This window comes from Corvus moneduloides, chromosome 26, assembly GCF_009650955.1.
Source record: "Corvus moneduloides isolate bCorMon1 chromosome 26, bCorMon1.pri, whole genome shotgun sequence".
NCBI classification, from domain to species: Eukaryota; Metazoa; Chordata; class Aves; order Passeriformes; family Corvidae; genus Corvus; species Corvus moneduloides.
In genome coordinates, this window is record NC_045501.1 from 4,119,356 (window position 1) to 4,133,456 (window position 14,101).

General features: G+C 51.8%; 1 protein-coding gene across 3 annotated transcripts in view; it reads right to left on the reverse strand.

The window, feature by feature from the left end:
* NSF (N-ethylmaleimide sensitive factor, vesicle fusing ATPase) overlaps nt 1-14,101 on the reverse strand; it is a 75,600-nt gene that overhangs the window by 3,145 nt on the left and 58,354 nt on the right. For all 3 annotated transcript variants that reach the window (XM_032134404.1, XM_032134402.1, XM_032134403.1), the window contains exons 18-19: nt 6,760-6,894; nt 5,833-5,946 (exon numbers count right to left, since the gene is read on the reverse strand). In XM_032134404.1, coding sequence (XP_031990295.1) covers nt 5,833-5,946; nt 6,760-6,894 — 249 coding nt within the window. The remainder of the gene's footprint in view (nt 1-5,832; nt 5,947-6,759; nt 6,895-14,101) is intronic.

A 14,101-nucleotide genomic window follows, 5' to 3' on the forward strand; every position in this document is an offset into this window, starting at 1 on the left:
TTTGTCATGTATTCCAACAGCTCTTGTGTCCTAGAAGCTCCCACCTGGGTTCCCTCTGCAGTCTCCACCACCGTCCCATACCTTCACCTCACTGTGACAATAGAGGGGGTCCATTCTGGGAACACCCAGTACATCAATCTGTGAAGTCAACTTCCAGCTCCATCACCCACTTGGCAATAGAGGCAAGTCTCTACTTAAAACATAAACCTGAGACTCATCCTTGGAGGGGGGAAGCAGTGTCAGCCTTTGCCCTGGCCTCCCACCAGCCAGGCTGAACGTGGGCTCTGGATTTCCTCCTTCACATTTAACATCCCTAAAGAAAAATTTCTTCCCATTCCAGATGTGAAGAAGCCATCTATTTAAAACTCTGACTGCTGAAACAGAGGGCAACACAAACGCCTTCAAAAACAGCTCAGAAGAAAATAAAACCTAAACCAACAACAGTGTCCCCAGCAATGTGGGGGAGAAAGAGCCAGCAAGAATTTCTCCTTTGTGCTAAGAAAAGCCTCAAAATGTAAAACTTCCCATGGCTGTGAGATAGGAGAGCAAGGCCAGTTCCTCAGTACCAACTGCTGAGCTACTTTTAGATCAGAAAAATAAATTCACTGAAACAAGAAGATTTAGAGGAACTTCCTGAGACTCGCTGAGCATTTCACTTGGGGTTGAAGCAGCAAAGAACACTGGCAATAGTCAGGGTCCAGGAAGAGAAGAAAGGTCAACACCCCCCTCCTACAGAGTTTGGAATGTGAAATACCCAGGGACTGAGAGGGGCTGTGGTACCACGAAACAGGAGACCAGAGAGAGGGTCTCTGCAGGGTCCCTCCAGCCTAAATCTTCTCCACAACCTCTCCCAGTTGACACCTGGCTACCAGGAAAAGCTCCTCTGTCACTGTGCCAGCTCTCCCGTTTCTGTGGGGGATGTGGCACTTGGGGACATGGTCAGTGGTGGCCTTGGCAGCGCTGAGGGAACACTCAGGGGGCTTTCCCCACCTCAGTGACTCTGTGGTTCTGTCAGAAACGCTGAAGGCAGCTGGGACAGGAGCACATGCACATGCTCTGACTACCTGGACATCCCCTTTCTCTGGGGGCATCCACAGGTACAATCCACACCACCAGACCCAGCACGGGACCCTCACCTGGCAGAGGGTCCCGAGCCTTCCCCACCAAAGGGCTCTGCTCTGCCCCCGTGGCTGATCCTGCTGCAGCAGGAGGTTGGACTGGATCAGAGAACACCCTGAGTGGGAAGGGACCCATGGGGAAGGATCATGGAGTCCAACTCCTGGCTCTGCACAGACACCCCAACAATCCCTCCCTGTGCATCCCTGGGAGCTCTGGCAGCCTCGGGGCTGTGCCCATTCCCTGGGGAGCCTGGGCAGTGCCTGACACCCTCCCCTCCTTTCCCAACAGCCAACAGATGAGACCTTCAGGTGCATTCTGACCTCGTTTATCCTGCAGTCCTGTGACACCTCCAGCTCCCTTTCTGAATTTCTGAATGTTCCTGGAATGGCAAGTGCTGGATAAAGCCCGACCCCAGCTCCAGGTGGGTCCATGAACAAAGTGTCATTTCCAGGCCAAACACAATGGACTGAACACCAGACAAGCAGCTGGGCCCCAGGAGCTGGGCTCAGGGGCAGAAGTCCACGTGTGCCCATGTGCCAGGCATCCCCCTGGGAGCCAACAGTCCTTAACCTCCTGAGTAACCAGCGGGGCTGGGGCCAGGCACACCCTGAGCCTGCAGGGGACACGGGATCAGGAGAGGGGAGTCCTGCACCCGCTGGTGGTGCTGCCACTCAGCCAGCCTCGGCTGGAGGGAGACCAGCCCCACACACACCTCATGCAGTTCAACAAGGGAAATGCCGGCTCCTCCACCTGGGCAGGGACAGCCCCACCACCAGTACAGACAGCTGCCTGGAAAGGGACTCCTCAGACAGTCAGAGGGTGTGTTTGTAGGTACACTCAACGTGTCTGCTTCTGAAAGGGCTTCTTCAGAGCAGATGCTGAGATGAAACCTTAGGAAACCATGGGAACCCATCCCAACTGGGAAATAACAAAGGTTCAGCCAGGGAGTTCTGCTAAAAACCCAACATGATCTGACAGTTTTATACAAACAAATCTCTTCGTCCTTAGAGAAGCTGTTCTAAAGCCACCAGCTGGAATTCAAACTTGCCAAGGCCAGTGCTCTGCTTCCCAAATGGAAGATACTGCCTCCTACCCCTCTCCACCTGGACACCGAGTCCATAACCTGCACTGGCTCCTGGGGAGGAGCAGCATTTACCTGCACACGCAGCACCTTGTCCAAAAGACCACAGCTGGCAGCTGAAAGGCCACAAAGACTCAAACTTGACCAAATTGCTTATTGAAAATGCAGGCACAAACCCCAGAGGCTGATCTGCCCGGGAAGGAGCAGAAGATGGAGTCAGCGGAGCACAGAGGAAGCAGGTTCAGGATTCCTGGACAGACCCTCTGGTGCTCTGTGAAATGGGAAGTGCTGCTGCCAAACTGGGGGGAAGATTTTCTGGAACAGCAGCGTGGGGACTGACTCTGTGACAGAGCTCAGAGGGATGGCAGGAACATGGATGTTCCTTCCTGGCTAGTGCAGCATCCTCAGGACATCCAGAACCCCTCAGGAAACAAAGGAACCGAAGGGAGGTCGTTAATCTCCAGTCCAGAGAAGGAGATCCTCCACCACGATGTGACAAGCCCTCAGTGCTCCCAAAAGCCTGCCATGAACCCAAACCCTCAGCATGTCCAGGTGCAGTGTTTGGTTTAAAATAAAGCAGGCAGGATCGTGGGGTGATCTTTCAAAATAAGTTCCAATGGAAGTTAAGATACATTGAACACATTTATGCTGATTATTTATGCTAAACAGAAGTTACCAAATCAGGAAACCCTGGAGGTGCCAGAAGGGGCTTTCTGGAACACTGCCTGGCTCATCCAGGCTCCTGCTCCAAGGAGGAGAGACCTTGGCTTTGGGAGTGCTGCCAGCAAGGTACAAGAGCAAAAAGACAGGCAGGGAGAGGAAACAGGAGGAACCAGCCCCCAGCCATGGAAAGGGAAGGTTCAGGTATCCAGCAGTACCCAGGGCAGGGTGAAACCAGCATGGGACCCAAGAGCCCTGGAGGTGGCCCTGTACTGCAGCCAAGGCCACTGCAAACACTTGTGGATTCACATGGCAAATCCTGAGTGCATCCAGCGATCAAAGGCTTCATTTGAACAAGAACAGAATCATATTCCAGGATACTCAGTGTACACAAATGACCAAAGTATGTGACACCAAACACCAGCAGCTGGCATTAAAGCAGGCCAGGAAGAGCAATAAACAGAGTTTGGGGGAAATTAGGCTGCCAGAACATGTGGGGTTACACAGCTCATAAACAAGGTGACAATTCACCCAGGGCACCAGAGCAGTTCAGGTACCCCAAGAAAGGATTTTGATATGGAGGGTCTGGTTCAGTGTGACTTTTGTCTGAAACACACTGGAAGTCATTTGACCAGCTCAGGAATCCCTGCAGAGAGCAGAGAGTGGGGTCACTGCTTTAACAAAACAAAACCCACCATTAGATTCAGAGGAAGACACTGTGCACGTTTTTTATAAAGAATTCATTCACCTGGCATCCAATCAGCTGAGTTCTGAGAAATTTCATCCATCACTTGCAATTCTTAAGTGATTTCAGATTGAAATCTCCTTCTAAAAAGCTGTGGTACAACTCAGTGAAAACAAGATCCAGTGCTGGACTCCTTATCTGGTGCAACTGTGCTTTCCTCTAAGAGCCTGGCAGATCCGAGCTCACTGGGTTCCAGTGCACCAGATCCCAGCTCTGATCAGTGAGAGCCTGCACTGCTCTCCTGTATTTATAGCAGTTCAGCAGATGGAGTCATGGAAACACCTCAGACCTTTTGGAACAGAGCTGGTTCATATTTAGCTGCCATATGCTGTTACCTCTGCTATTACACAACCACCTGAACCCAGTGCCAGAGCAGGAACCCCCCCGCTGCCAACCCTCCACGAGCAGCAAAGGGACACCCTCAGTGGCTCTCGGGACAGTGGCAGCAGTTTGTGTTCAGTGTGTCACAAAGGGCACAGTCCCAGCTCTGCCTGTCCCCTCCCAGCCCGGCTGCTCCTGGGCTCACCACCACAGCAATGGTCTGCTGAGAAAACCAATGCCCGAGAGCAGTTTGCCTGCACAGCCCCGGGGGGTGAGGACTCTGTCCACAGCGTCACTGCTCATGGAGTGGGAATCATGGAGTGGGAAGGGACCCACAGGGATCATCCAGTCCAACTCCTGCCCTGCACAGACCCCCCAACAGCCCCACCCTGGGCATCCCTGGCAGCGCTGTCCCAGCGCTCCTGCAGCTCTGGCAGCCTCGGGGCCGGGACCATTCCCTGGGGAGCCTGGGCAATGTCCAAACACCCACTGCAGGAAGAACCTTTTCCTGATCTCCATCCCAAATCCCCCTGACACAGCTCCAGCTCTTCCCTGGGTCCTGTTCCTGCTCACAGGGAGCAGAGATTGGAGCTGCAGCCCCCACTGAGCTCTGCCCTCAGTCTCCTCTGCTCCAGCTGAACAAGTGACCTCTGCTGCTCCTCCTAGGGCTTCACCTCCACACCCTTCACCATTGCAGGTCCCTCCGTTGGACACTCTCTAATTCCTTTCTATCCCTGTGATATTGTGGTGCCCAGAACTGCCCCCAGGGAGTGGAACGGGCACAGGGGCCAGGCTGGGAACAGGGCTGGGGTCAGCATTCCCACCCATCTCCCAACTCAGAACTGCCCAGGATTTACAGAACCTCCACCTTCAGCTTTGAAAACAAGCAGCACTTCAGGTGAAAGCAGCACAAGAACACGTCCTGGGTCAGAAGAAGGGACCCATTGTCAGGGCTCAGGGAACGGGAGCGTGGCAGAGCCCGGCAGTCCCCGAAGGCCGGCACCCCTTAAATCCATTTAATACGTGTGAGCAATGACTTACTGACTTGCCTGTAGGTATGGAATTAAAAGCCAAGGAAGAAGAGGAAAAGTAATCTAGATAAATGACTTTATTCCCTGAGGTGACATCCAGTCAGAGCATATCCTTAGCGCTGAGCAAGTTTTAACAGAATTGTGAAGAGTGAACAGAGGGGTACATGACTTGTCTGCACTGAACTACAAGTCTCTTCACTTCTGCCCTGCCTCTGCAAGGAAGATCTGAGGACAGTTCACTCAGCTGCACTAAATCCATTTGATGTGAGCAGAGGGGGGGGCTGGGGGAGCACTGGGATGTCAGGGGAGGATTAGGGCTGCACCCTCAGCCCGTGTCAGCATGAGCACGAGCTTGCTGGCTGGCTCCAGGCATGGGTGCTGCTGCGGGGGAGGGCTCAGAGCTGCATAGTTCTACCCTCTGCAATTATTTTCTTTAAAGTGCTGAAAGTGGAAAATAAAGAGAAGAGCAGCTGAACAGCCTGACAGATTTATCTTCTTCAGGGAAAGAGCACATACACCTGCACAGGCACCTTCTTTAAAAAAAACCCGAGGTGATTGCTATCTGCAATCTTAACATGCTGGGTGGAGAGAAGAAATTCCATGAAAGGTGAGTTAATCCAACCCCTCCCGTAGCCAGATGCTCTGAAGTGCAGCTCCGAACAGCCCATGGGCACGGGGCAGGGTGGGGGGGGAAATTTAAAGATCTCTGTGGACCAAGATGTGGTAATTTCTTTGTTCTGAAAACTTCCCCTCACTGCAGCTCTTTTCCCAATTAAACCACTGCAAAGCTCCCACCGACAGCAGGGGTCTGCAGAGAAGGGAGCCTCCAGGACTGCTCTAGGACCCCAGTCCTTCCTCCCCAGAACCATTCCTACCTGTAATGACATTTCTATCAGCATCAGCAGCTTCTTGATCCCAATCCAGACAGGCATCCCTTTGACGTTCTGTGCGATCGTGCTGCGCTCCTTGTCTTTGAAGTTACCCAGGAGCTGGGGGGGAAATCATTTTAAAAAGTCAACAACAGGAGCCTGTCAGTAGGAATAATGGTCCCTACCTTGGGAGAAAGGGAATGGGAAGCTAGAAGCATTTACTAGCTGAGAAAGAAGATTTGTTCCAATGTATCTTGGACAAGGCAAAACAAAAACAAAAATTTCTTGAATTCCGTAATGGTTTTTTCTATAACATCCCTTATCCAACAGTTAGTGCTGTGCTTTTATGCTGCACTCCAGATTTTCTCCAGATCAGGTTCTGCAACAAAACAATGGCTCAAGCCACAGGAAGTTTCCAAGCCTGCTGCAGGAGTATCTCTGTCTCTCAGGCTTTGGTGACACCATCACTGGGACAAGTTTACCTATGGCACCACAGATTTGCCTGTTCAGTTTGCGTTAACAGCCTTCAGTTCTCACTACAATTCCCACTGAGGCACAGAATCAGGAGACACTAAAGGCAGGAATTTATAAGGAACTTATAATTCCTCAGCACCAAACACCGTCGGCTGATGCTGTTCCAATTCACCAGAGCTCGGCACCCTCCAGGCAAATTCAGTTTAAGTGTCCCAATTATATTCACTACCCACTGCCATGCCCTTGGAATGTTCCAATCCACACCACAAACCTTTCCCCAGACCTCCAGTTCTCTAATTTTGCCTTAATTTAATTCATGAAAAAGCAAATTGAAAAGCCTCAGAACTGCTTTGTTATGACATGATGTCAAGTGGGATGGTGTTACCAGACACAGCTACTGCAAAACCCCTCATTTCCAGCAAATTTTGAGTCTTCTGTCATCCTTGAACTTTTCCTCACCTCTAAAGCCTCCATGAGCTGCTCCCTCGTGGCAATGTTGGGCACATGGATGGTGGTGCTGAAGGCATTCAGCATCTCCATCTCCTGCAGGACATCTTTGCGGCTCGTGGTGCCGATGATCAGGAGCTTGCGGCCCTGTCCAGGCAAAGGAGCGAGAGTCAGGAAAGGAAAAACTAGAGAGAACCAGCCTGGGGAAGGTTCAGCCAGCTACAAATGGTAAGTGGGAAATGGCCATTTAAAAAGCCACTTCAAACAAAATTAATAGGATTAAATCTGTCAGTAATTGAAGTAGCCAACAGCAGCCACAGGAGACCAGGATCAGATCTCGGAGCGATGCCACCAATAGGGTCCAAGAATTGCAGTGCACAAAGCCCCACCACACTCACAGCTCCTTCTGAACCCAGCATCATAAATAGCAGGATCCTCATTAAATTTAAAAGCCTGAGCAAACTCCCACTCCCAAAAGCTGAATTACAAATGACTTCTCAGGGGAGCAGACTGTCTTTAGGAACCTGTGGGTACAGCGAATTCCCTGCTCCTGCACAGTGGATTTCCAGCTCAGGCTTTTGAGCAGAGGCTGCTGTGAGTCCCTGAGTTCCCCCTGCAGCTGTACAGGACAGCCCCACTCCAGCAGCCTCCAATTTCCAATCCAGAGTGCCCAGACCAACCCCAAGTCAGCCCAGGCAGTAACAGGGCTTATGAATAATAGAGCAAGTTGTGGAAAACATCAGCTGCAAATGCAAATCCACTGCTGTTTGTTCACCTTGCAGAGCCCTTTCCACTGCTGTTTGAATTTCCCTGTGAGGGGTTTGGACACTGATCAACACCAGCTGATGGAAGGAGCTGCTGGGATTATCAGGCAGGATTATCAGTCCCTCTTCTGTCCCAGTACACAGGGATCAAATGGGCTGGGAGAGGCCTGGCTGGCCAAGGACCCTCCTCTTTTGCTGTACAAGAAGTTTGGCTGAGGCTCCAAGAGTGAAGTGAATTTCCAGGTCCCACCTAGAGGGTGCTGGGCACTGCCCAGGCTCCCCAGGGAATGGGCACGGCCCCAAGGCTGCCAGAGCTCCAGCAGAGTTTGGACAACACTCCCAGGCACACGGTGGGATTGTTGGGGTGTTTGTGCAGGGCCAGGAGCTGGATTTGATGGTCCTTGGGGGTCCCTTCCCACTCAGGATATTCTGTGATTCTGTGCAAGTTCTGTATTTCAACTTCATGATGCAAAACTTCATCATTATAGAAACAGAACAAAACCCTAAAAATGATTCCCAGAATGAATCCTGTAACTGCTTTGCATTCCCTTGACAGAGGATGAAAACTCTTTAAACACATCTTTGATGCAGACAGTGCCTCTTCACGGGCTCTGTTCTTCCCCTGCACTCACTGAACAGATTCTGCTCCTGCTCCAGGTGCTGGACACTGAGAAAGACCCTGAACTGGGAATGAGCTCAAGTGCTCACTCCAAGTTTGGCTTTAGCCCAAGAGAGCTAAAGGAACACCTGGCAGGCAGAACCAGAGCGCGTCCCAGGTCACGGGTGCCACACTGTGCTGCCCCTCCTGCGTGAATCCCCATCTGCAGCTCAGGAGGCACCACAGCACAGAGGAAGCCAAGGACAAACCCCTGACCAGAACTGAGACCTCTAAAACATAGAACAACCCCTCCTGCAAGTGCTGTACCACCCAGACCCATCTGCTTCACAAGTGATTCTCCTAAAAACGTGTTCATTACTGCATGGAACTCTCAAAATCCTGAACAGCTTGGGCAAGGGGCTGTGTTAATAACAGTTTCCCATGAACTATGAGCATTTTAGAGGGCAAAAACTGCTCAGCTGCACCCAAGCAGTGTCTGTTCCCCAAATATAGCTCCCAGCATGTGTACAGTGCCTGGCACACTGATCAGGCATCAATCAAGGGGATAACTGCCTCAGAGTGGCTGCTTGAGGGATGCTGCCCTCGTACATTAATGAAGTCTGTGCCTGATTTCAATAAAAATGGAATCTAGCTTGGAGTTTCATCAGGAAAGGACACAGGCAGCACAGGAATGTCACCAGTGAGGGGAGTTTTACCTCCTGGCACTTCAGGTGTCCACAACTGATCTTGCTCTCGGCCTTTCCTTCTCAGTTATTAGAGTCCAGATGACACATTCCTCCTCCCAGGAAAGCTGCCCACGCTGTGGACTCATCCAGCAAACATTCCCTAAAGGACCAGGTCAGCCGTGGCAAACCCACCCAGTGCCACACTGAGTCAGCTGGACCCAAACCCGCTGCTCATCAGGGCAGTGGGCGATTGCTGCACACACAGAAATGGCACCAAAGCCCTGTGACCACTGAGGAAAACCACTGGCACCGGTCCCTGTGGGAATTCTGTGGGAACACCAGCTCAATCTCACTCAGTGTGTGACCACTGGGACAGTTTTGGAATGGGAAAAGAGCAAAGCAGGATCATCATTCTGCCACGTGAACCCAGGAGCTCCTTCCTGTTTCAAATATAACTCCAAATCCATCATTTCTGAGCTGGTGGTGTCCAGCTTGGAGAAGAGGAGAGTTTGGGGAAACCTTAGAGCCCTTTCCAGTGCCTAAAGGGGCTCCAGGAGAGCTGGGGAGGGACTTGGGACAAGGGGTAATGGATTCACACTGCCAGAGGGGAGGGTTAGTTTGGGTATTAAGAAGGAATTCCTCCCTGTGAGGGTGGGGAGGCCCTGGCACAGGGTGCCCAGAGCAGCTGTGGCTGTCCCAGCCCTGGAAGTGTCCCAGGCCAGGTTGGACAGGACTTGGAGCACCCTGGGACGGTGAAAGGTGTCCCTGCCCATGGCAGGGGTGGAACTGGAGGGGCTTTAAGGTCCCTTCCAACCCAAACCCCATTCCATGATTCTAGGATTCTGTTTAGTTGGAGAAGTCAGAGAAAGCACTGGGGATGGTCAGAAATATGGAGTAACTTCCCTAAATAGATCCTTGGTAAAAACAGAGAGGTTTGTAAAATCATAGGTGGTGTAGAGGAGATGAGGGGGAAACTGCTGCTTGTCATTACAGAAACCAGGGAGCACAAGATGGAATTATCAAACATCAGATAAACTCAGCTAAAGGGGGTTTGCTCTCACCAACAGCTCGGCTGGACTCAGGCAAAGACAGCGCTAAGAAAGGAAAGGCTTAACAAGGTTGAAAAGCATCAGGATGAGTTCCCAGAGGGCAGATCCATCAGCAATTTTTAGATATCTCTGTTAAAATCTATTCCCAGGTCCCTGAACCACTGACGTGGTTGGGAGCTCCTCAGAACAGATGGCTACTCTGCAAAAGTGCTTCAAATTTTTAACAGCTCCACCCAAAAGATCCTGATTTTTCCCTGCTTTCCTCAGAAGAAGCCATGCCTTCAACTCCCTGCCTTTAAACCTGACCCCTGGAAAGCAGCCACTGTGACCCCCCAGCACCAACAGGGCAGGAGTCCCTCGAGCTCCTCAAACTTTCAGGCAACTCAACAAACAAATGGGAACCCCCAGGGCAGCACTGTTTGCCCCAGGAATTATCAAGGCAGCAGGAAAAGCCATCAAGGCAAACTGGAAGAGCTGCCCTCACCCAGCTCCTCTGCACTGACACACACCACAGGAGATCCTGGGATTTGTTCTTGTCCCAGGATCCCAGAATGGCTCAGGCTGGAAGGGGCCACGGTGCAACTCCCTGCTCCAGCAGGGTCATCCCAGAGCACATGGCACAGGGTTCCAGGTACTGCTGAAGCGGCCAAATTTTCAGAAAAATGCACTTTTTTGATCCTTAACTTCTACAGCAGTCACAGTGAAGGCAACGAGCCACATGGTCAGCCCATAGAAACTCAGGATTCAAGCTGAACTTCCAAAAATCAGGCAGAACATGTGAGTACATTACCACAGAAGGAGGAACAGCCTAAGATCATTTGGTGTCAGATGCATGACCAGGGCAGTCCCAGCCCAGTTCTTCCATCACCAGAGATCAGACACAGGCACAGCCTCAGGCCTGGATTCATCCTGTCCATTTTTAGGCAAAGTGCCCCAATTTGGAGCCCAAGATCCCTCTGTGCTGACAGAGGGACAGTACAGAGGTGTGTGTCCTGCCCTGCTGCCTTCTAGAAGAGGGATGACCCCAGAGCTGACCCCTCTGCTGCAGGGATTTTACCTGACTGAAGGATGTTGCCATGCACAGAACTGTGGGACTTGAAGAAGCCGTTTGAACCAAGCAAATTTTCCAGCACCGGGATGGATTCCTCTGCCACAACAGGCACCACATCACTGCCCAGGGGGAACTAGAACATGCCACAGTTACAGACTCTGCTGTGAGTAACTGGAGCCTCAACACATCAGTGCAGTCTCCAATTATGGAATTTCAGCAAATCCAGCCAGCCCCAGGCAAGGGGAGCCTGAGCTCTGCTGGAGCCAGGCACTGGTGGCACTGAGGTGCCTCCATCACTCACCAGTTGCTCACTGGGCTCAGGACCCTTGGACACCATTATCCTTGTGTGTGGGGACTTGGGAATTCCTCACATGTGAAGGAAGAAACACACTTCCCCAGGTTTATGCACACAAAGGTAACAACACTGGTGACTGGAATTGCTTCCAGTTCACACCAAGGGATGTGGAATCAGGAATGCATCCGGGATTATATCAAACAAGGAGATTATTCCCCCTTAACTTTCATCAAGTGGCAAAAGCCTCCAGTGTCCCAGTGAGAAAAGGGGCTGGAGGCTCTGGGAGCAGTGGAAGGGCATCCCCAGGAGTGGGTATCCCAGTGAGAAAAGGGGCTGAGGGCTCTGGGAGCAGTGGAAGGGCATCCCCAGGAGTGGGTATCCCAGTGAGAAAAGGGGCTGGGGGCTCTGGGAGCCGTGGAAGGGCATCCCCAGGAGTGGGTATCCCAGTGAGAAAAGGGGCTGAGGGCTCTGGGAGCAGTGGAAGGGCATCCCCAGGCATGAATCTCACTTTGAAAGTGGGGCTGGGAGCTCTGGGAGCAGTGGAAGGGCAGCCCCAGGAGTGGGTGTCCCTTGGAGAGCACCTTGCTCAGGCAGACATTCCCTGACCCTGCCCAGCCCGTGCCCGGCTCTGGCTCCACTGGGGATGCCGAGGGTCCCTCCCGCCCGGCCGATTGTTGGGAAGCAGCAGGGAAGCACATGTGAACCTCCGTGGGGCTGGGGAGCGCCTCCAGGCCCTGTGTGACTCTGCATGTAGATGAAGCAGCCCCGGCTTTGGGAGCTGCTGCTGCTCAGTTCTCAGGGAAGTCCTTTTCTCCCGCTCGGCTCCCTGCTGAGACAGCCCTTTTCAGCCTTTCCATCCCCCAGTCCCTGCTCCTGCACAACACAGGCAAACTTGATTGAATTAAAGACCCAAGAGAACATGGTTTATTTTCTTCTCTTCAAGGCATTTCAGAAAAGATTTTTAATTGGTTTAAAAAAAAAAAAAGATGCTAAACAAAATGCAATGGTTTTCAGTCCTCTTGAAGCAACAGTAACAGATAGCACTATTTAACACTGCTGAGTGGAACCACAAGCAGGAGCTGTGACTGGCAATTTAAAGCGAGCTCAGAGAGGTTTCTAGTTTATTTAAAGTCTAAAGTGTTTACTCTCAAAAGAAAACCAGAACCTTCAAGTGTTTGTCCTTCCCACACCACGTTCCAATAATCCAGCCTCCCTCGGAAGAGGGGAGCCTGCGAGGCAGCTTCCCTACGCCAATTCAAGAGAGACACGCACCTCGATGCATAATTAATAACATTTCATCCCAGAAACGCTTCTCTTCCACACGGAGCCTACAGTGATTGCAGGAAGCTGCTTGCACATCAAGAATATCCCTGCAAGTGATGTGACACCCCAGGGAATTCATAATCTGGGCCACAGCAATGGGAGCGGCCGCGCTGCATCCGCCCCCCCGCTCCCACTGCTCCGTCATTCCCTGCCCTGAGCCCTGCCAGTCTCCAAGGGAGCTGGAGAGGGCCTTGGGACAAGGGGATAATACAGTGACAGGACAAGGGGGAATGGCTTCCCACTGGCAGAGGGCAGGGACAGATGGGATATTGTGAGGAAATACCTCCCTGTGAAGGTGGGGAGGCCCTGGCACAGGGTGCCCAGAGAAGCTGTGGCTGTCCCTGGATCCCTGGAAGTGTCCAAGGCCAGGCTGGATGGGGTTTGGAGCAATCTGGGAGAGTGGAAGGTGTCCCTGCCCATGGCAGGGGGTGGAATGAGATGGGCTTTAAGGTCCCTTCCAACCCAAACCATCCCATGATTCTTTGAAATCAGCTCAGTATTTCAGGGCCCCCCACGAGTGAAACGCTGAAGCGAAGGGGAACAAGTACTGCCTCCCCAGCATCCTGCCAAGAACTCCTCTCAGCACAGGGATGTCCCAGGACATCCCATTTTTACAAGGAATGATGCTAAACCATGATCCCAGTCCCACAGAACTCCATGGTGCTTTGACCCCATGGAGCAGGTCAGTGCCACTGATGCTGCTCATGCGTCTAGGGCCTGTATCTGCACCTCAAATTACAGCAACCCCATGAGATCAACCATACCTTCCAAAGAAACTGCTCCTCGAGGGAATTTGTAATCTCAGAGGGAACTCGGAAGGTGTTGATTAACCCTCAGGATTATCCCCATTGTGGGCTCCTCACTTGAGTTCAAAAACCCCAAGTCTCTGTGCCCAAACCCAACCTTTTTCATAGTAAACAGTCACAGCAGAAAAGGCCTTTTCCTGCACAACTCTACTTCTTACACACAGCTTTGGTTTTTTAAATGCAAAAGATCCCCACACGCCATGGCTATCCCAGGGAACTCACTACAAACACACCAGGAAGAACCCTGTCCCCAGAACTGCCACAGCAGGGCAGCCCAAAGGGCCCAGCTCACCCCACGTCCTGATTCCCACACAGCCAACAGTGGACACTTAGAAAAAAAAAGAAAAAACCCCCACATGATCAATCAACCAGTGACATTTCCTCAGCAAACTCACTCTCTACCCTCCAACAATTTATGGCTTAAGTCACCATAATATTGGCTGTCAAGCCAGAGTCTCCCAGCCCCCAGGGCATTTCAAACCCTGCTGAGTACAAATCTCTGCAACAAGCACAAACTTGGCAAATATCTGTGAGCTCCAGCCCGTGTCCTGCTCTTGGGAGCCCCAGGTGCCACCCAAAGGGCAGCCCAGCAGCAGCCCACATTCAGGATGCAATGGGCAAATGGACAATTTAACACTTTAAGTTCCTTTGAAAGCCGAACCAAATCAAGTTCTATTTTCCCTACTGATTTATGGGAACAACCATGTCCTGGCACTGTGGAGCAGCCTGCAATAGGTCAGTGATTACAGGAGATGATGTGACCAGGAATGGCTGGGCTGCTC